General features: G+C 42.5%; 1 protein-coding gene across 2 annotated transcripts in view; it reads right to left on the bottom strand.

The window, feature by feature from the left end:
- Positions 1-23,068, bottom strand: part of SLC39A8 (solute carrier family 39 member 8) — a 78,531-nt gene extending 55,463 nt beyond the window's left edge. Inside the window, exons 1-2 of one of the 2 annotated variants that reach the window (XM_054727000.1) lie at positions 22,983-23,068; positions 22,320-22,823 (exon numbers count right to left, since the gene is read on the bottom strand). In XM_054727000.1, coding sequence (XP_054582975.1) covers positions 22,320-22,616 — 297 coding nt within the window. In that variant the 5' untranslated portion in view covers positions 22,617-22,823; positions 22,983-23,068. Of the gene's footprint in view, positions 1-22,319 lie in introns of both variants that reach the window. The other variant, XM_008156645.3, reaches the window with a different exon arrangement.
- Positions 23,069-23,702: the final 634 nt, after the last annotated feature.

Here is a 23,702-nt window from a genome sequence, read left to right as displayed (position 1 = left end):
GCCCGGGTGAGCCCAAGTGGCCCTGGGTCTGGGAGAGGCCAAGCGTCCCTGTGTCCGGGTGAGACCATGTGTCCCTGGATCCGGGTGAGGCCTCGTGCACCTAGGTCCGGGTGAGCCCAAGTGGCCCTGGGTCTGGGAGAGGCCAAGTGTCCCTGGGTCCGGGTGCGACCATGTGTCCCTGGATCCAGATGAGGCCTCGTGCACCTAGGTCCGGGTGAGCCCAAGTGGCCCTGGGTCTGGGAGAGGCCAAGCGTCCCTGGGTCCGGGTGCGACCATGTGTCCCTGGATCCAGATGAGGCCTCGTGCACCTAGGCCCGGGTGAGCCCAAGTGGCCCTGGGTCTGGGAGAGGCCAAGTGTCCCTGGGTCCGGGTGAAGCCAGAGCCTGGGTCCGGGTGAGGCCGTGTGCCCCTGGATCCATCCGGGTGAGGCTGGGTCCCAGGCCCGGGTGAGACCACGCGCCCCTTGGGTATGGGTGAGGCCACGTGCCCCTTAGTCCGGGTGACGCCGTGCCCCTGGGTTCGGCCGAGACCAAACCAGAGGGAGTCGGACCTCCGTTACCGCCATTTGTCCACCATCCAGAGCTGGGGGGTCAGTGCTGACATGTACACATAAGGAACTACTGGACATTGAAATTGAGTCTCAAAAGAACTGTTGGTCCAGGGGGAAGCTCGCTACAGACTGATTCATTTGCCTGTCAGCATAACTATTATTGCTCGTCTCACATTCAGTGCTTATTAGTATATATCTAGTGACATATGATCTCGCTCATCTAGGGGAAATGATGAACAACATAGACTGAGGAACAAGAACAGAACCAGAAGCAAGGAGGCATCGATCGGACTATCGGGCCTCAGAGGGAGGATAGGGGAGGGTAGGGGGAGGGTGGGGGGGAGGGGGAGAGTTCAACCAAAGGACCTGTATGCATGCATATAAGCCTATCCAACGGTTAAGTTCAACAGGGGATTGGGGCATGCGTGGGGAGAGGGGTGGGATGGGAATGGGGGGATGAGGACAAATATGTGACACCTTAATCAATAAAGAAATTTAAAAAAAAAAAAAAAAAAAGAGTACATACTTCAGGTGCAAGCTTCTCCCCCAGCCCCGGTCAGGGTGTGAACAGGAAGTAATCAATCCATATATCTCTCTCTCTCCCCACCTTCTCCTTCCCCTCCATTCTCTCACTTAAAAAAAAAAAAATGGGGGCAGTGTTCCCCAGAGCAGGTACAAACAGGATGACAGCCAGAGTTGTGAGAGCAATAAAACCAGTATAACTACTAAGGAAGTTCAAACATCCTCTCAAACACACCCCATTCACCTCCAAAACAAACAATGAATATATTTTTAAACTAGTGGGATTCACAATACTCAGGAAACAACTCAGGGTGATTAGCCAGAATAGTATGTGCCTTAAAAGAAACTTCATAAGCTTTCAACATCTTCCAATTTACATACTGAGCTTTTCTTCTGTGTGTTTTTACAACACTGCTATTCTCAAGAGTGTGCTTGATGTTTGCTCCAGCCTCTTGAATTTTGTGCTATCAGAGGCAAACTCCCTTGATGCCCTAATGTTCAGTGGGTTGACTTTTTCCTAAAGACATTCATTAGTCTCTTGTCACAGTAAGGTGATCTCAAATGGGCCTTATATAAACAACAAACCAAAGGAAAGTAGTAGAAGCCTATCATAAATGAGATCTCAAATTATATTCAAAATCATTTCCCCAAATAGCTCCACACCTTTCTTCTGCTGCTTTCCCTGCTCCTTCTTCCTCACCGGTTCTAACTGGTCAACAGTTTGGGGGGTTGGGGTTTTGTTTGTTTTTCTTCTTTCCAGACATATTTTAGTGGGAATGAAGGAGGCTGGTACAAGGAGGGGAGGGAAAGGTGATAGTTGAATGATTACAGCAAGTTCCTCACTCAACATTTTTACACAGTTTAAATCTGCTTATCATAATAAATGCCAAGGCGTTAGGCAAGATTTAAAATTACATAGCTTAGATAATGACACAGACTCTCTACTTAACTAAACTTTAATCAGGCTTTCTAAGCTTCAACCTCGTGTCTGTCCCTGTGGGGCCTGCATTGCCCAATTTTAGCAAGAATCCTGCTAAGTCAGTTTAGAGAGCATCCCCCATCTCTCATATCTGATCAGGCCTGCCTTCAGCAAATATCCTGTTGGGTCTGTTTAACCAAATTCCCCCACCTCTGGTGCCCTGTCTCAGGAGTGTTCCATGCACTCCCCCACCCTGCTTTGTGTTGTATTCAGAATTGAGTGCAGCTCTATACTGAGGCCCCTTTCCCCTTACTGCAATAGTTCTTAAAATTTGTTTTTATGGCCCTCACTACTGTTAGGCTCTGGTTTTCCTCAACAATACCAAGTATAATAACCATGTAATTATATTACATATCACATAAATTCTTCCCTTCTCTCAACAAGTATTTATTGAATCATGAAAGTCCGGGTAGAATATTGATGGGAGAAGTGGGAAGTGGGGGGAGCTGGAGGATGACCCCAAGAAAGAAATACAGTGGCCCTCCCTTTTCCATAGGGGATACATTCCAAGACCCCAGTGGATGCCTGGAACCTCAGTTACTGACGAACCTTACAGATATACTATGATTTTTCCATACATACACACCTATGATAAAGCTTAATTTATAAATTAGGCACAGTAAGAGATTAACAACAGCTGATAATAAAATAGGATAATTTATAACAGTACACTGCAATAAAAGTTATGAGAATGTGGTCTCTCTCAGCAAACTAGCACAATTTCTTTTTCCTTCTTCACAATTTCACAGACAGAAGATTCATTCTTACCAGACTTGTTAGCAACCTCAGCATACAGTTCTTATCTAAGTCGAAAACTTTTACTTTTTCATTTAAACAAATCACTTTGCAGCTTCTCTTAGCATATCTGTCCTGCCAGCATCACAACTCTTGCACTTCTGGGGCATTAAATAAAATAGAAGTTCCGTGAATACAGGCACTTTGACACCAGGGCAGTTGATCTGATGACTGAGAAGGCTTCTAGGTAACTACTGGACAAGGAGCATATACAGCATAGATATGCCGGACAAAATGAAGGAAACCAAAGTTTGTCACCCCAAAAACTGTGCCTTTTGGCACATTGATTTTAAGCTGGTTATTAAGAAACAAAAGACTTAGAAAGAATCTTTGACCTTCCCCTTTTCCTACCAAAGAGATTTAGATAGAAAGGCCTGCTCCGGTAAGAAAATCTTAGGATGTTCACCTTAGCCTAACTTGAGTTGAGTATGGAGCTTGGGAGGGCTTCGGGTAAGGGCCTGATGGCCAGATCAGCCCCTGTATCCACTGTTTCTGGGTTGCCTGGCAGGAATTTGCCTACCATGTGTGTTCTATTCTTCCTCAATTACCTGTCAATCAATAACTTTCACTTTTCTTTTTGTCCAAAATGACATATACTCAATTTTTCCTCACTATCTTTGCAATTTTATGCTATATGAATTCCCCGTGTGTATGTATTAAAAATTTATTTTCTTCTGTTAATCTGCTAATGTTGTTTGAATTAGCCCAGCAAGACAAGCTTAGAAGGTGGAAGTAAAAGCACTTATTTTAGTCCTCACAAATGGGATGATTCATTTCCTGGATGGGACAGAGATTTCACCATGTTACTCAAGATGGTACACAATATAAAACTTACAAATTGTTTATTTCTGGATTTTTCCACTTAATATTTTTGGACCGTAGTTGCCCATGGGTAACTGACACTGTGGATAAGGTGGGGACTACTACAGTACAAAGGTAATTGAGTCATAACACTTGTCATCAAGAAACCTAAATAATTGTGGCAGAAATAAATCATATACAACAATAACTATAAAACTGGAGAGAAGGTGATAAATTCACAAGAAGCCTAATGGTAAAGAACTATGAGGGCTCATAAAAAGAAGAAATAACACGCAGAGGAAACAGTCAAAAACTACTCTGAGGTTAAAACTTGAGGAAATGGCAAGAGGATGTTGTTACTGGTGTGCTTAAGGAGCCCAGTCAGAGAAACATGAAGGATGGTGGTCAGTTTGGTTTTAGACATTTTAAGTTGCAATACCAGTGGTACACCAGATGGAAATGATGAGTGAGCTTTCTCTGAGAAAGGTAGAGGCCAGACATAAGGATGTGAGCAGACAACAGCTGAGTAGGAGTGAAGGATGCCATCAAGAGAGAAAGAAGAGAGAAGCATTAGGAATACATATGTAGGGTGGGGCCTCCTGTGTGATCTAAGTGGGGCAGACCAGGGAACAAATGACCCAGATCTATCTATTCTGGTAGAGCTAGTGAAGAAGCCTTTTTCCACTAGGATTGCTATGAGTCCGGGGTCTCCTTAGTCCACTTTTTTCTACCATGTGAAAGAAGGTGAACTGTAAGTACAGGAAAGACAGGTTTCCGATACCATCACTCATCCTCCGGATTCAGTTGTGCTTAAAGCTGATTCTGCCCTTAAGTCTTCTGTTAGTTATTGAAACAATGAATTCCCTTTTTGACACGCTAATTAAGGTTGTTTCACATTCAAATGAAAGAGTCCTGAATGATATATAAAGTAATTATTTAAAGTACTTTAAAAATTTTTTTAATGATTTCAGAGAGGAAGGGAGAGGGAGAAAGAGATGGAAACATAAATGATAAGAGAGAATCATTGGTTGGCTGCCTCCTGCACGCCCTACACTGGGGATTGAGCTCGCCACCCTGGCATGTGCCCTGACCAGGAACCTCCTGGTTTATAGGTCTACGCTCAACCACTGAGCCATGCCGGCTGGGCTAAAAGACGTTTAAAAACTAACAGATGAATACAACATCCAGAACCTATGGAAAAACAAAAAGGTAAGTTTTTCTAATGTTTAAACCTTCTCCATTTGTCTTCCTTTTCTCAACACATGGGTTGTTTTCTCTACTTGGCTGTCTTGTCAAATAGCACCCATTAAATAATACAAACCCATAGGGCTCTCTGATCCTGAGCCCATTATGTCAACTCCTTCACACCATAAATGAAATATCACCCCATTCAAAAGTCACCCCAGAGGTGGTTTCCGATTTTGTTTTGCCATGTACTGTGCTTCTGCCAATAAGGACCCTGCTGGTGTGGCTATGCTTTCCTTTGTGGGGGTAAAGGTGAGAAGAGAATGTACATCATAAGGCAATCAAAATTGGAATAAAACACCAACTCCAGTCAGCTTTCTAGATTGTAAAGTAACAGAACCACACACTTTAAATTGTATTACAAAGCTTCTAGCCAGAGGCAGAAATGGTGTTAGAATCCAAGTCTGAAAGAGCCCCATCTACCTACCCTCTTTTCTTTACTGAATTCTCTACCTGGCTCTGTCACAGCTGTTGCTTTCTGGAACTTGCCTTCTGGAATTTGTCATCCTTCTCCATACCCCAATGAATGATGGGCCTTCCATTCTTTGAAGAATAATTCATCCAATATATTCATCTATTTTGCTGTTATAGAAGCCAGTTTGTATCTCCCTCACATTCATCTATTCATTCATCAAACACAGATTGCTCACATAATCTCTGGGAGAGGTATTAGTCTCTGGTAGGTACTGAGACTAAGATATGGTTCCATCTTCAATTGGCTCATCAGTCAGTAGATAAAACATAAAGACATAAAACAGATCACTATAATACAACACGATAAGTAAAATAGTAAAAAGATGTGCAAAGTGCTGTGAGAGGGAAAGGTCAGGGTAGGCTTCCGGGAGAGGAGATATGTGTGCTGAGTTTAAATGTTAGTTCAGTGCTTCTGATGGCTGGAGAGAGAAGACATGAACCACAAAAACCTAAGGCAGAAATCAGTAATGCAATAAGTATACGATTAGTTGACAAATGAAGTTTAGAAACAATAGTTATTGCCTTAACCGGTTTGGCTCAGTGGATAGAGCGTCAGCCTGTGGACTCAAGGGTCCCAGGTTCGATTCCGGTCAAGGGCATGTACCTTGGTTGCGGGGACATCCCCAGTAGGGAGTGTGCAGGAGACAGCTGATCGATGTTTCTCTCTCATCGATGTTTCTAACTCTCTATCCCTCTCCCTTCCTCTCTGTAAAAAATCAATAAGATAGATTTTTTTTTTAAAAAAAGAAACAATAGTTATTGTAAGAGTCTGGGAAGCACATAAAAATTATATGCTAAACATATAAAATACCTTTTAATCCCTATATCAACTACCAAAATAGATTTTAGGAAATACCTGGGATGAAGAAATCATGTGTTAGAAAGATAAATTGTTCAAAGATTCAACAACTTATTCAAGACAGAATTCAAATCAGTATCTTCACATGTCATCTGACTTCTAAGCCAATAATACTCTTGCTGCTGTACTCTCATATGTTGATGGGTTGAACAATGAGAAGAACACAAATAGTGAAAGAGAGAACCATTTAGACCCTGGCAAGGAATGTATTTGTTGCCCCTGATAGTGACTTGAGTCATACAGTTAAATTACTCTTAGACCATATTTAGCATCCCACCCAAAGAGAAACTGCAAAAACAATCAATCAGCAACTCAAACAATTCAAATTATCAGCCAAGTTTTCTCATCATGGTGAGAATTAAAGAAATGAAAGATGGTTCTGATTTTTTTGCCCCAATAAGCCTTTCTGTCCATCACCCAAACAGAATATTGGGCAGACACAATATCCACAGTCAAGCAGCAGACAGCCTGGCACAACCTTGCACAACACCCTCTGCCACATGCCCAAGGCTGCTGACACTGCTGTGAGGTACCCCTGTAACAGGATCATCAAACCTAGAATGTCAGGGTGTGTGACATATCTTGAATGTTTTGCTTCCCTATTACTGTTTTAAACCCAGTATTTTTGCTTAAGCAGAAAAGTCAGATTGTTGATTCATTCACCTGAGCAGCCATCACATAACCATACGACTATGAGACCAGTACGACGACTAGCCATAGATTGCTAGGAATGTATTAAGAGAACAAAAAGGTAAAGATCCAAAATAATTATTTAATGTGGAAGAAACCTCTAGAATCCTGGAGATCATACCTACCTAAGAATTTACTAATGCTCATACTAATAATACCATGTGCCTGGCACACAGTAACTCAGTAAATACTTGTTAAATGAATGAAGGAGTAAATGCATGAGTGAATCCCTCACTTGTCTTGAAAGTATTTTTCAAAATCAATTGCAAAACCAGTTTAAGTTCATAGTAGTAACTTAAACAAAACCAGGAAAAAGCCAAAGAAGTTAAGCGCAAAAAGTGAATTACTTACACATAAGAGTGATTTAAATATGGAACTGGACAAAGATCACAACAGAACAATTTAAATATTCCCATTTTAAACTGGCAATTTGAGTTTAACAACTGGGAGGCCACTTCTGACCTTGAAACAAGTGAGCAGTCCCTTTATCTCTTCAGAGGTGAGTGAATAATGTCATGAAACTGGTGATTTAAATGCTTCCCACTGGACCCTAGCTGGTTTGGCTCAGCAGATAGAGGGCTGGCCTGTGGACTGAAGGGTCCCAGGTTCGATTTTGGTCAAGGGCACATGCCCCAGGTTGTGGGCTCAATCTCCAGTAGGGAGTATGCAAGAGGTAGGAGATCAATGATTCTCTCTCATCATTGATGTTTCTATCTCTCTCTCACTCTCCCTTCCTCTCTGAGTCACTGGCAACAGGAGTACTCAAAGCAGGAGTGACTGAGGACATCACTTCTAGGTTTGTTGCTGATACAAAATGAAACCACCTGACCTCAGTAACAGGGAACTAGAGTACCACTCCCAAATCGCCTTGATATTGCTCAGCATATCTACGAACTGAATTACCATCTACCAAACTTCTCTTGAACTTTTTCCCTCTTAATCAAGGGATCCCACCTCTGTTTCCCAAGATGCATTTTTCCATTTTTCCTTCAGGTTTCTAACACTGCTTACTGAAGCCACTATAGTGTGGGTGCATTCTTACCCACAGTATATACACACATGCACACACATTTGCACACTCACATTCACTCTCAAAACTCTTCCTTATGAGGAAGCAAAAAGTACCTTTCCTAAATATACTATTCAAAAGAGAAAGATGTTGTGTTTTAGGATTCATTGTTAAGGGAAAAAGAATTATTCTGAAACAATATGTATAGAATGACACCATACTATAAACAAGGTTAACTAAAATCTAGAGATACATTCTTCAAAATGTTAACAGTTTTATCTCTGGGTGGTGAAACTATGGGTGATTTTTATTTTTTCCTTTCTGCTCCTCTGGATTTGCCAAAGTTTTAGACAATATGCATGTGTCCTTATTTCAATTAGAAAAATTAAGTTAAAGCATGGAGGGAGGAGGGTTAAAACTCTTATCGTGTTCCTCCAAACACAATTAAGACAGGCTAGGATTATTTTTTAATTTTACAAAGAAAACAAAATTGTAAAAGCTGTTACACACTTTTTAAAAAGGTTTGCAAAGTTTTCTGAGTTTACCACAGCTATTGACAAGTTCCTCAGCCTTATTCCATTCCACAGTCAGTTTCTCAAGGGCCCCTCACCATAAAGCATGGCCTAGCGTCAGAGCACAGATCCTCAGTCTGCATTCTTGACTTCCTGCCCCTGCCCTGCCTCACGGGGCAAGGGCCACCCTACTTAGTGTCAGCTGTGATATAGCTCCACAGGCATTCTATATGTAATGCACCAGAGGCCTTTCTGGCCTAGCCGCTCACCAAGGGCCTCCCACTCAGTGCCTCTGGGGATAAGGTGTGGAAGGAATGCCTCTTCAACTCAGGGCTGGGGCGGATGCCACAAGGAGTGAGCTCATCCTCTAGAGCCATCTCATCTCTGCAAGGAAAGGCCTTGTCCATCACAGGCCCAACTATGTAACAATCCTTTAACACAGTGGTTCTCAAAGTGTGTTCCCTAGAAAATATGCAAGGTCAAAATTGTTTTCAAAATAATACTAAGATTGCATTTTCCTTTTTCCAAAGGCCACATGACATATGTCACAATAGATTGAATGCAGAAGCATATATGAGACTGTTTTCTACTAAGCCAGATATTAGAGATTTGCAAAAATGTAAAGCAATGCCATTCTTCTCACTAATTATTATGTCATGGAAAATACTTATTTTTCATAAAATGTTAACATGGTATGGGTTTATTAATGCTATTTCTAATAAATAAATATTTTTAAATTTTCTCAACATTAATTTCCATAATTGTAAATATCAGTAAATATAAACCACATATAATAAAGTTGTTTGGTGTCCTCAATAATTTTTAAAAGTACACAAGCGTCCTGAATCCCAAAGGTTTGGTAAGACACATAAGAATGACACACAAACAGCCCCTTATATACCACCTAACTGGCGAGTCAGGAGCTTCCAGTCAATCTTATCTAATACGCGTCTCATCCAGTTTAGTCTACATGCCTACAAGATTGTTTCTACAGAAACATTGCCTTTGTCACTCTTCTCTCACATTGCATCCCCAACACACACACACACAGAGAGAGAGAGAGAGAGAGAGAGAGAGAGAGAGAGAGAGAGAGAGAGCTTTCTTTCTACCAAGAGTATAAGGTCTTAACACTGAAGAACCTTAACTATCTGTCTTGAGTCTTTCACTCCCTTTACTGTCCTCCAAAGCATACTTGAACTCTACCTTAACCAAACAGTTCCAATAAGTCTTGTATTTTACAGTCATTGTGACTTTGCACGGCCCATGTCCCCCACCTAGAGTTCTGATATGCCTCCTCTCAAAGTTTCCAGCTGCTATCTGCCCTACATGGGCCCACATCTCCTCTCCTTCCTATTGCTATGCTCACCCCTCCCTCTCCAGACTCCTACACCAACATATTTATTTGTTTAGCACTTATTCTATGCTTTCATGCATTATCATCTGCTCATAAAAATGGTAAGATCATGAACATCTAGAGAGGATAGACATATTCATTTTTTATTTCTTCCTGAACCTTTAACAAAGCCTCAGACAAGAGTACCAGAAGGTTTTGATGGAAAAAGCATGGAGCTGATGAGTTCCATTTGGGGCAGGTTTAGACTCATTGAGTTGGGGAAAAGAGAACGTTAGACATCAATAGTCAATAGGATGTGCGAAGTGAACCTCATGAGAGAAATCTGAACAAGCCAACATATTTAGAAAACATCTACAGAGAGGTGATAACTGTAGGCACAGGGGTGACCAGGGTTGTTCAGAGAGAGTGTACAAGAGGGTTTGAGATAGAACCCTAAAACACACCAATATCTGAATGATGGGCAAAGGTAAGAAAAATGAGGTAGACACAGTTACAGACAAGAAAAGGGTGTGTTTCAAGTAGGCGTGTTCAACACTATCGAAATTTAGCAATAAGAAGGTTTAGAGGGAAGTCCTGTAGAAGAATTTCAAGGAAGTGTTGGGGACAGCCACACCATAATATGTTCAAGCGTGACTGGAAGGTGAGGAAATGGAATCGGAATTCATACCTGTTAGGGCAGGACCTGCTTCCTCTGCTAGCCTGAAGGCCCTACCCAGACACTTACTTAAATGCCATTCATCCCAAGATTAGAAAGAGTCAGTGTCTAGCTTTTCTCATGAATATGTATAGGTGTAGCATATACCTAGATTCTGAGATGCCTACTCCTAAAGAAAACTGCAATGCAACATGATTTGATATACAAACTCAGTTGCCTGGTATCCTTTACAGGCACCCATTCACAAATAGATCTGTGTGTTTTCTAGCACATGTGTTCAATATACACATATGGCAGGATCTGTCACCCAGAATCGGCCTATTGACTTTACCGCCCCCTTTCATCTAACACACGGGCTAATTTTCTCTTTCCCTGAGGAGACGCATCTCACTGCTCCCAGGGAGACCAAAGTGGCTCCTGTTCTCTTATCTGCTTTACCAACTCACAAGGTCAGCTGAACATGGAGTGCTCTGGATTCTTTCAGCTTGCAAAACCCATACAGAGGTCCTAGTGTAAATCTAAATTCAAAACCACAATGATACCGATTTCTAGAACTATAATATGGACTCTCAGCCATTCACATTTCAATAGTGATATAAACTTTGGAGCCAATTCCTAAACGCAGCTTCCGAAGTCCTGTTGGAAGAGAGAGAATGTTTATAATTTCAGCACATATTGAAATACTCAAATTATTTCATTGGTTGCTAATCTGAGGTTTACATTTTCAAAAATTCATTATTATTATTTGATGAAAGGGAAGTAGAGGCAAATCGTAAAAACCTTTCTCAAGGTGAGAATCGTCATGGAAACTAACACTGAAAACAAAGTCACTGAACTGATATATTTCTCACTGAACTTTTTATTTCATTAACCTCAGCTGTCTTTCTATAGCAGTGCTTCCTCTATAAGTTGACTGACCCTAAAGTGCTCAAATCTTAGACAATTTTGTTAAGGGTAGTATAGCTATATCAAGGAACACAGTATTATAATGATAATGAAAATGCTAACGTGAGCCAGGCATGAAGCTAAGTACTTTACATATATTGTCTTTCTTATTTATAATTTATTACTTGAATTAATATGGTTAATGAAAAAATATATATCTTATTTGCTTGAGTTACTATATGTAATGCACTAAATTTATAAGTGCCTAAAATATAGTGAATACTCAGTGCATGTTATTATTGTTCTCACTTTTAATTTAAGCAACTATCCTATGAGTAAGGTTCATTTTTTCAATTCACAGATGTAAAAATTAAGGATCAAGGGGGTTGTCACTTGCCTGTGATTTCCCAGCTATAAGTGACAGGATTGGAATTTCTACCCAGATCTCTTTGATTCCAGAAGCCAATTTGCTAACCATTATGGTGTATTCTCTATAGTTAGAGATCTAAAAAGTTCACCAAATAAATTGATGATAACTAAGTTGTTTTTTAATTAGATTCATAGAACTAAACCCTTAGGGCTCACTGTATGTGTGTTTTTGTTGTTTTCTTTTATTCAGTCAGTTATGAAGAAGTCAAGATGTTAAATATTTGGACTTGGAAGACATAATGCTACTTTTTAGGTTAACACCATTGATCTGGATTCACAAATTTTTGTTTTTGTTCTCCTTAAACTTCAGACCAAAAAAAGACAACAGAGGATCTTTGGAAGGAGACAGAAACCAATTCCACAAGGCTCCATTCTGAAGATTTTCTATGCTTCTAAATCCCATCATCACAAAAGTAATTCAATGATAGTTTCATCTCTTGATGAAATAAATGTCAAGATCAATGAACCCATTTGGCTCCCAGAAACAGACAACTGGGAATAGTTTGAGAATAAATTAGTTTCAATTACAAACAAGATTCTACCATTATCTGGAATTTAAAATGGGAAAACTCTGAAAACAACATAGTTTCTGAGGTTGTCTAGAGTTTAGTAACATTCTCTTTTTTTAATAAGTTGCATTGTAAACGATCCTAATATTAACTGTTTGCACTTAGTAAGAAATATGGACAGTCCCTTGAGGTAATGCCACTTTGTATACAAGTAACTCACAAACTCTTACTCCCAACAACATCAAGCTGCCTTCATTAGGGGCTGCTTTTCTGTTCCTTTCCCTGAGGAATGTCAGGCCTTCTCAACTTCAAGCCTTATTTTCTGTTCCCATCTATATCCCTGTTTTTTCTCCCCCAACTCCTACTGATATTGATAAGAAATTGGTAACAGGGGATTTAAATGTACATTAAATTTAAAGAAAAAAATACCTTAAACTACAGCAAAGTTGAAGAGTAATGGGTTTTAGGACAGGGGAATGAAGCCCCAGCCCCTCACCATCTCCCAATGGGTGTCATCAGGAAATAGGAGTAGGGGGGTAAACAGTGGAAAGCAAAAAAACTGCAAGTCTCCCACCCAGCTACTCTACTTTGAACATCCCTAGAGAGACACAAAGACCTAACTAACCCAATTAAGGAGAAAAAATTACCTCTTCCTTTACAGTAATTGTGAGAGAGCTCAGACTAGCAGCAATGACTTGCCTACAGCTAGTTAGTAACTCCATTAGAGTCCTCTGCTCACCTACTCTTCCCTCACTGCTACCACTCATTCCCTGTCACCCAGGCACAGGCCACTTTCTCCAGTGTTACCCCGTCAGCGATGCAGTTGCTTCTCAACATGATAAAGGAGGCTTTACACTCTATGCTGCAGAAGAGAGAGTGAATTCACTGGCAGAATCCTTCTAGAATAAGAGTGAGAACAGGACTGAATCATTTTTTTCTTTGCTTTTTGTTTTAAAAATATGGTTTTATTGATTTTTAGAGAAAGAAGAAGGGAGAGAGATAGAAACATCAATGAGAGAGGAACATCATCTATCAGCTGCCTCCTGCAAGCCCCCCATTGGGGATCGAGCCCACAACCCCTGCATGTGTCCTGACTGGGAATCAAACCGGTGACCACTTGGTTCCTGGGTCGACACTCCACTGCTAAACCACACCGGCGGGCAGGACTGAATGCTTTAACACTAGACATAAGTGTTTCTCTCATATCTGAAGTCTATCCATAGATGAAATCTAGTTAATATGGCTTTATCTAGGAAAACTTGAGGAACTCAGAATTAGGAAAACTATTGCTGCCAATATATTTTCTCTGAAAAAAAAAAATTCCTCATATAAGAAAGAATAAAAGAAAATGTCATTCTATAAAAAAGAGTTCATGTAACTCGCAGGAAAATCCATCTTGTGATTAATAGTAGAAATATATTTGGTACAGGCGGATATTCAATAAATGAATATATTACAAATCAAACCAGATAAGCAGAATTCTCCAAAGGAAAACTGACTGATTTGTAACTCTTCCGTGAGACATCTCCCAAAAGGATCCCTTGTCCTTCTAAACTAAAATCCCATACAGCCTGGCCATCCATTGATGTGTTTCAGTGATCACCACTTACCTACTGCAGTTTCGCCTGGTATACTTTTTTTCAAGTTTCTATCTTATTTCTCAATTAAGTAATAAGCTCTCTGAGCACAAGGATCCATCATCATTAGTGGCGTTTCTGTAGTCAGCACTGTTCTCTTAATGTGACTGAGCAGTCAAGTTAGATAAGCGGTTGATGATTAGTAACTTCTACCCGTAGTTCAAAATCTGAGGTCACAGTTGTCCCAGCTACAAAGGGTGTAATTGTCTAGCCTATAATTCAAAAAATCCACTACAGCACATGTTTAGGATTGCCTGAGGTTCTACCACTTGTTGTATAACATTGGTCCAGTTACTGAACCTCTCTATACCTCATTTTTCTCATGTATAAAATGAAGATAATAATGGTACATTTGTCATAAGATTGTTATACAGTAAGTATGAAATATAATAATACAAATAAACTGGTTAAAAAGGTTATGTCACATAGAAAAAGATTGGTAATTCCTTGCTATGTTATGTAGGAAGAGTCAATGGGACTCCTCGGTATTAGGCAAAGGTGCAAGCTTGGGAGTTAGGTATGGAAAGAATGAAGGACATTTTCCCATACAGATTCCAATCATACCTGACCTGGAGGCAAACTGAGCTCCTGACATCTGTATGGATGTAGACTGAAACAAAACCAGCTCCATCTCTGGGTCCCCGATTTTATTTCATTTTTAAGTTCCATGCTGTGACCTTTGACCAACCTCACCATCCTTAGCAAGTACATCAAAGATTTCTAGTTGATGTTGTATGTTCCTTAAAATGTAACTATAAATATTTTTGTTAGTATAACTGGACTGGCATGACAACTGAGATAAGTATCAAGTCAGTAACAGTATCGATTATATGAAATCATCTATCATAAGACCCCCCAGGAGGTATGCCCCCTGGAGCTACAGCATTCTTTGTCCCTTTATCTTGTCAATCATTAGAACCTGAGTTATACTATAAAAACTAAAGTACTATAGCAGGGGTCTGTAGGTGAAGAATAATCTGTGCAGACTGTTGGGTCATCTTTTCCATTCTAACCCAATCTTCCCCTAAGTAAACTGCTGTCTAATAAATTCTGTTAGATTCTATCAAGTATGCCTGCTTCATTTTTTTTTTTTTTTTGGTCCAAAGATTCTGTCTCCTTACAATTGGCCATTACACCTTTGCCCTGCCACCAGACAGCATCATAGACAAATGATTTATGAATATCCCTCATTTTCCCAAAACCTCTTGAAAACAACGATTACACTATATACAGTCAATTTCAATGACAGGATTTAACAGATCAGAATAGGTCCATTGTCTTGAAGAAAAAATGGCCAGAGACCCAAGTGTAACCTTGCCCTCATGCCCCACCTTTCTGTCCCACCCTTCCAGGTCCTCATCTGAACAAGTGGTCTGGAAGGCATCCCTAAAAGGTTTACCCCCACCATTTCTCAGAATACAGACTACAAAAGACCAGATGCTCTTTCTCTGCTTTGTCCATGGTCAGTGCTTCCCAGAAGCCCCTTCATCTAACCCACCATTACCCCACCCCAGGAAAATCCACAGTAGATGGCAACCTCTGTTTGCTACATGCCATTAGCCTGGCCATCCATTGAAATAAACCAAGAGTGGAGGATTAAAAATGGTAGCAGAGTAAGTGGATGCTGCACGGACATGCTCCCAGGAACAAAATGAAATTACAACTAAAATACAGAAAGGCTTCCTGAATAATCAACAGAAAACTCACAGGAAAGAACCCTGGTACCCAAGGACCAAAAGTGGAGACTGCCTAGAGACTGGTAGGAGAAGCAGAGGTGAGAAAGGGCTGGCTGGGCACCCACAGATGGCAACTGAAGTCTCAGAGAGATATCTCAGCTGTGGGGAATTGCCACTGAGAACTCTGGGATCTAATCCCCAGGCTGGGCTCCCCAGCAGAGAGCTCCATAACTGAGAAGGGTACCCACATAACATCTGGCTGTGAAAAGCAGTGGGGTGCTATCTGCCAGGGAGTGACCACTGAAAATTCAGGCACCCTCTTAAAGGGCCAATGCACAAAATTCCCTGTGGAGTCACCCACCTTGTGCTCTGGCAGAGTAAAAGTGAAGTGGACTGGAGCTGTGAGAGCAGAAGCCAGGACTGGGGATCCAGGGGATAGAGCTCAGAAGGCAGACATCCCAAGTTTCCTAAGCTCAGTCATTTCCTCAGGCAGTAGAGGATATCTTTCCCACATAGACATCTGCCTTGCCTGGGGGGAAGACAGTTGGCACATACTATTGGAAAACACCTTGCCCTGAAGCCACTTAAGAGAATAAAAATAACAATTAGCCTCCAGGGAGAAGCAACTGTCCCACCCTGTTGAAAAAAACTCTGGCCACACCTAAGGATGATTGCCTGGGGTCTGTAAGCAAGCCTATCAGTCTGTAGGCAGAGGTGGTCTCTGGAGGCTTTGAGTCTTTGCCTGGTCTAATTAGTCATAAATAGCCTTTACCACTGTCCTGCACTACAGATTAAGAGGTGTAGAGGATCTACCTAATACATAGTCACAAACCCAAACAGACAGTCAAAATGAGGAGACAAAGAAACAACCCCCAAATGAAAGAACTAGAGAATTCTCCAGAAGAAGAGATAAATAAGCAGAGATAAGAAATTTATCTGAAACAGAGTTCAGAGTAATGATGGTAAAGATGCTCAACAGCATGAAAAAAGACATAGTAACTATGAAAAAAGAACAGTCTGAGATAAAGAATGACATAGCACAAATAAAGAACACATTGGAAGGAATACATAGCAGATTAGGGGAAGCTGAGGATCGAATCAGTGAATCAGAAGACAGAGTTGAAAATATCACTCAATCAAAGAACCAAAAAGAAACAGCAATTAAAAAACAGGAGGACAGCTTAAGGGAGCTGTGGAACAAGGTGAAACATAACAATATTAGATTAGCAGGTGTGCCAGAAGAAGCACAAAGAAAGAAAGGAATAGAGAATGAGTTTGAAGAAATAATGGCAAAAAACTTCCCTAACCTGGTAAAGGAAAAAGTCATACAAGTTCAGGAGGCACAGAGAACCCCAAGCAAAAAGAACCCAAACAGGCCCACACCCAGACACATCATAATTTAAATGCCAAAAATTAAAGACAAAGAGAGAATCTTAAAGGCAGCAAGAGAAAAGAAAACTGTTACCTACAAAAGAGTTCCCATAAGGCTGACACCTGATTTCTCATCAGAAACTCTACCGGCCAGAAGGGAAAGCAAGGATCTGAGACCAAGATTACTACATCCATGTGTAAGAACAGGTGTTCTTCTGGACAGGAGCCTCATAACTCAGGTTAGCTTGTTTGTTTCCTTAACAACTCAACAGCCACCTCCCCACACACACTTTTAAAAAAAGCTCTTAAGACCATTTTTGCCATCTTTACGTTCAGCAACACTGAACAAATAGTTCTCTGAAGCTACCTACTGTTTAAAGCCTCTGGATCATGGCTCATGCTGATCCAGGCTGTTCCCTCTGCCTCGAATACATCACTTCTCAAAGAAAGCCTTCCCTTACCCCACCCCTCTCAGCAGAGCTAAATGCCCTTCCTTTCTGTTCCCTCTACATATCTCATCTTGCATTTCTCCCATACCTAGCACAAGCCCTTCATCAGCCACATTACAAGGTAAAAGCCACCATAAGCTAATCACAGCTGGCTTAAAGATGAACAAAAAAGGCAACAGTGATTAAGAAGAGCACTTGAAGTATGGTTTTACAACCTCTAGCCTTAATGATGAACTCCTCCAAAGGTGTATAGCAGGCCTTTAAAAAGTAGCCTCAAATAGTTTGAGGCCACTATGATTTGTATGACATTTAAAACTCTCGCTTCCAGACTATGTTAGTTGTAATATTATGTTAACAGATACAAAAATAGCTTTTGAATCATTGATAAATAAATCATTAAAAAAAGAAGAAAAAGAAGAGAGAGAGAGAGAGAGAGAGAGAGAGAGAAAGGAAGAAAGGAAGGAAGGAAGGAAGGAAGGAAGGAAGGAAGGAAGGAAGGAAGGAAGGAAGGAACCAAGAAGGAAGAAACGCTGCCTCTCCCCCTTGAAGTCCTCAAGCCAGAAGCTAATGAAGAAAAAGATCTAATAATAGTTAAATGACCATTGCAGGCAAAAGACTGAAGCAGAAAGTATTTATCTTGGGGCTCTTTTGCCTACTCTTCAGCCATGCCGGCTCTTCCAGAAAAAGGCAGAGCCTTTATGCTTCCTACTGGCTGTCTCCAGGTTCAAACAATCATTGCATCTCATGCAAACCACTGCAGTTTCCTCCTTAGTCCCATCCTGACCCACTCCAGCACTTTCCACTCGCTCATGCAAATGAATCTTCTGAAAACACAAGTCTGATCCCATTCCACTTTCTTTTGTAATTCTTTAATTACATCATCCCATCATGCATTATAGTTAAGTGTGCATACAGCATACCTCCCCCAGTGAACTGTCAAGTCATGTGAGGGCCCAAATAATCTTACTCATATTAAGCAATCTTCACGTGTTCATTCACAAAATACATAATGAATACATGTTATGTACCAGGGACTACACTAACCTCTAGACCAGTGATGGGCAACCTTTTGAGGTTGGTGTGTCAAACTTCGCCAAAAAAATGAGCATAACTCGGGTAGTGTGTCACTTTGAGGAAAAAAACATTATTTCGCAAATGTTTCATCCTCAGGAGCAGCAACTGTTTCATCCTCGGCATGCGGCCGCCTCAGCGGCCACGTGTCATCAGAAATGGCTACGTGTGTCAGTGCTGACACGCGTGTCATAGGTTCGCCATCACTGCTCTAGACAGAAAAGTTAGGTCATTCCGTTCGACTTGTTTAAAACTGTGGGGTGGTAAGGAATTTGGAAGGGTGTAGACATATAAACAGAAAATTATAATACTTACTAAATTATTTACATATCTATAATATAATTGCAGCTAAACCCTTGACTAGACCAGGAAAGGCCTCTCAGAAAAAGTAATGTATAAACCAATACCTGAAGCAGAAGCAGATGTATATGGGAAACCAGGAGCTATAGGCAGTCCACTAAGACTGCAGTACTGGCAAAGGATAAGGCTTGAGGAAGATGCAGAGACTAGATCATATCAGGGCTTAAGCGACATTAAAGTGTTTGAAGTTTATCTTGAAGGAATGTAATTGTTTTATTAAGATGAGTGATATGATCAGATTTGTACTTTAAAATGACCACTCTAATTACAGTACAGTAGTCATTCAAAATATTTGTTGAACACATGACTAATTAAGTGTCATTATCATAATAAAAAACATTTCAGTTATTCAAAAAGAGAGAGAAAACAGCCTATCAGTGCTGGCTATTATACCCTGGGAAGGTTTTAATACTCTGGAAACAGAAAGGGTATAAGGAAGAGAATAAGCTAGAAAGTGGTTGAGCAAAATATAAAGTGAACTCACAGAAGAGTGAATAGTTTTTAGCGAGGTCTGGGTCTGGAGAGGCAGGTAGACTTTTCAGGGTCAACCTTGAGGTGCAGGGCCTTGAATGCCAGGCTCAGGATGAAAGAAGATAGGCGTACTCCAAGTATTGCCTTAGGAGGATGGAACGTGAATTGAAAGAAGTTTTTACAAACAATGTTCAGACAAGCAGGTGACAGGAATGTCAAAAGGGGGAACAGATGCAGGAGATATGCTGTAAATTATGTATCAAAAGAAAAAAGAAAGTTAAGAGAGAGAAGCGAAGGATGAGGTTGAGTGAAGGTGTGAAACAGTTTGCCTCACAGGCCAACCTACCACACCCAGTCCCACTTCTCCAGCACCCCAATAACCCTCGCTGGGAGACTGATTTATTAAAATCAGTTTAGTGTGATAATTTGGAGAATGAGGATCTTCGTTTTTATCAGTCTATTTAATCAGTGTCTATAGCAAGAACTTGGAGGTGAGGTGTTTGGAAGAGGAAATGAAGAGAAAAGAACAGTTGGAGAGTGAGAGGAACATCTGCATAATCAAGCCGTGGGGCCATTTTAATTCCCTAAATTCATCACCCAAAGAATGCATTCAGTTGGGGCTTCTCTGTGTATTCTAGGAAATCCCTGACTTAGATGATTTATGCCCCATCCCCTCCCACTGAACTAAGAGTTATCTCCTCTCACTGTTGGGGCCCTCTCTTCTACCTGATCTTTGGACCCTCAGTGGCCATGAAGCAAAACAATAAACTCAATAGTTCTATTGTCACCAGTTTGAACTTAAATCACTTTGATGTCCCAAAGCAACAAGTCACTTTAATAGTGCTTAGGAATACTGAAAAAAATATTAGAAACCCTTCCAAAATGTCTAACAAATCTCCAGAGTACAAGAGTCTATAATCTGAGTTAAGCTCACCTAAGAAATATCACAGCCCTCATCTGAAGGAACAAGGTCATTTGTGAACAGATCCCATAGAAGAGTCAATAAATCCCTGACCCATAGAAATAAATTCTAATTTTTCAACCTTTTTTCAAAGTCAGGAAATCAAGCTTCTCACAATAGGCCCATACATTATCTATTTTACGTTGTTACAGGTGAGGAGACTTGAGTTGCATTAGTTCAGGTATGCAGGTACTAATGAGTCTAAATTTTGCTCCAAATTGGATGGTTTCCTGCGGGAACAAATATGAATGTGAACAAATTAATAGATTCTTCTGGAAACTATTTCATTTGTCAGCATTTTGTTTGATGATTGTTGTTTTCATCAGGCCTTTCTAGAACTTCACATTGTTATTTGTTAGGCCTGAGTAAGTGATAAATTTTCTTTGGCTTCCCTTTGTTTCCAAATCACAGGCTTCTTCCTGTTCCTTGTTGGTGCCCTCAGAGGCCATAATGATGGTAAAGGTGCAAATGTGAGAAGGAGAAACAAGGTGTCAGCATGCTTATAACGTATCTATTGAGGAATCCTACTAACTCGCAAACTGGAAATCATACTACTAATAAACTTAACCAATTTTTAAAAATAAATTAGACATATTTTCCAGTCTTTGCCAAGAGGTGGCTCAGAGCTCTTTTGTCTCTTTAAAATTCATCAACACCTCCACACACTGCGAGATAAGGAGATAATTTAAGTCAAAACAATGTGTGGGCTACAGATAGGCAGTTGCAAGTCCCCCAGCTTCTTTCCAAGCATATGACCCCTCCTTACTGCTACCCAGAAACCCTTTAGTCAGCTCAGTTGTCTGCCCTACTTGAAGAGACTGCAACGAGGCAGAAAATACTTAGGAAGTTGCTTGCTTTGTTTTCTTTTCCAAATATTAATATAATATGTGGGAATTTCAGTTTTGCTAACATATGTCTTAGACATTAAAGCAAACGTTTAATTAAACCATGCCGGAGCCAGAACTATAGTTTATTGGAGAACATGCATAAGTGAACCACAAAACCCTTCTAGTTCAAAGGGAGGTCACCCTCTGGTACACATGGCATCACAAGGTTCTTCTTGGGCAGCGTGTGTTTTAATTGGAGCAAGGTATTTCCAACCAAAAAAAAAAAAAAAAAGAACGTCTTCCTATCTATAATGTTCTTAGCAAGGAGCTCATCTGATTAAAGTTTCCCTAACGGTGATCTAAGGTCAGGTACATTAGGAAATGTTAAATTTCCAAGAGTGGAGTATAGCGTGCAGCATTCCCCAAACATCTTGAACCACAACCGTTTTTGCAGCACACACATGAGCTAGAAGTGAGAAATAATATGGAAAAGACTGCATACTATACTGTTCCTCATCCATTCTCCCAGGAACAAGAGCAGACGGAGAAGGAAAAAAAAAAAAAAGGCACAGAGTTAACACTTTTAAAAAGTGGGGAGGATGCAGAAACCGCACTGTGCTTATTACTTCACAATGTTAAGAAATAATCACAGAACATGCATTCTGTAAATAACTAACAATCTATACTATCATCGTGTTGAAACTGATTCACAGCCATCATCTTCATTGCTCTCTGTACAGTGAGTCTCCTCAGGTAAACTGAACGCCCCGTGTAAACCTACACAGAAAAAGCAGAACTGCGTTATGTCCCGTTGGCAGTGGTTACCTGCCAAGCAACGGTTAAGGAGGGCGGCATGTGAGCCCCTATTTTTGCTGGGAGGATTTAAATACGCCGTTTCTGTGCTTTAAAAAAAAAAAATAGAAAGAAAGAAAAGGCATCTGTTAAGGGGCTTCCCGCCTGAAACTACTTTATAAACTTTTCTATAAAATTTTATATTCACAAGCGTCTGATTACTCAGCTCATCGACTGCAATTTCTGGCTCCCTCCTCCACCCCGCCAGCCCTTGAACCCTGGCTAAGGAGCCCGGTCTGGTGGAAATCAAGTACCACCAGTCGCCGCTTCCCACGTGAAACAGGTCCCGCAACTCGTCCTCCCGCACTTTCCCACCCGCACGGCTGGGGGGCCGGGGACGCCCAGGGACCGCGCGGAGAGCCGGGCGGCGCCCTACCTGGTTGAAGTGCAGCGGCGCGGGCTGCGGGGCGCCCTCCGCCGGGCCGGCTCCCAGCCGCTGCAGCAGCCGCCCGAGCTGCGCCGCCGACAGACTCCCGTTCGCGCCGAACACGCTCAGCACATCCTCGCTGAAGGCGAGCCCGGGCCCCGCCGCCGCCGCCGCCCCTCCGAGGCCCGCTGCGGCCAGGAGCAGGAGCCCGGCCACCGCCCGGCCTGGGGCCATCCTGGACGGCCCTGCTCCTCGCAGACCCGAAGCGGGCGGGGGCGCACGGGGACTCGCGGGGCGCACCGGCATCGATGCCCAAGGGCGTGCGGGTCAGGCGTCGGCGCCGGTCCGAGTCAGCGGTGGCACGGGGCGCCCCTCGTCCTCCGCCGCCTTCGGAAGAAGAGCAGCCGGCGACCTGCGGGGCATTGAAGTGGCGGTGCGGCGAGCGGCGGTGCGGCGGGGGGGGGGGGGGGTGGGGAGCGATAGGCAGAGCGGGCCCCGGGCCTCCTGGAGAGCCTGAGATAAAGAGGACAAAGGGGGAACAGAGATAAAGGCCCCCGGCCACCCGCCGGCCGGCCCCGGGAGGACTGTGTGGCTGGAGCCCTCGGACGCCCGGCCGGGCACGGGGCCAGCTGCCCCGTAGCCAGGTTTGCAGACGTCCCGGGATTTGCTTACAGTGCGGGGACTCAGGCTCCTCCCGCAGACCAAGCCCACACCGCCGACAGCTCTGAAGGAGAACTAAAACCGCACTCGCTGGGGAACCCCACCTCCTCTTCCTGGCTTTCGGCCCAAGTCCCTCGGAGCAAGCTCAAAAGGGACGGGACGCGCAGTCCCTTTCGGCGTCCCGGGGTTTGAGCGTCTACGCGGGACCCTCCCTCTCCCAGATCTCTGCCCTTGGCAAGCTGCTAAGGAAGGACCGGGTTAACCTGCTAACCTCTCGCCTCGCCTGACCGCCTGTTTGTTGCTGTCGCGCCCTGCACCCTTTCAGATAAGAGGCGGATGACCCTGTCCCCGCCTCTGCAGCACGTGGTGGCACACTCCCCCCGGGGCGAACTCCCGCGCGCGACCACGCGAGGGCGCCGCGCCCCTGGTCTGGCCTCGGGCTCTGCGGGTCCCCAGCCTCGGCCCGGCCGGCTCCCCCGTCTCCCCGCCCGAGGTTACCTTAATGACACCTCCGTGTCGGTGTTGCCAGGCTTGCTTTCTGCTCTCCGCGGTCTCTTTGTTACCTTGAAACCAGCTTCCTGGAATAGAGTCTGGAGCCCCTTGCATTGTCTCCGACACTAGCAGGAATTACTTTTTTGTCTCACTTCTTAAACCCAGAGGAGAAAAAGGAAGCGAAATCTGTGGCGTGGTGGCAAACTCACTGAGCCAGCACTGCCCAAGCCGGCCCTTCCT

This window comes from Eptesicus fuscus, chromosome 2 (assembly GCF_027574615.1).
Source record: "Eptesicus fuscus isolate TK198812 chromosome 2, DD_ASM_mEF_20220401, whole genome shotgun sequence".
In the NCBI taxonomy this organism is placed as follows: domain Eukaryota; kingdom Metazoa; phylum Chordata; class Mammalia; order Chiroptera; family Vespertilionidae; genus Eptesicus; species Eptesicus fuscus.
The sequence above is the reverse complement of the archived record's forward strand: the minus strand, read 5'-3'. Positions and strand labels throughout refer to the sequence as shown.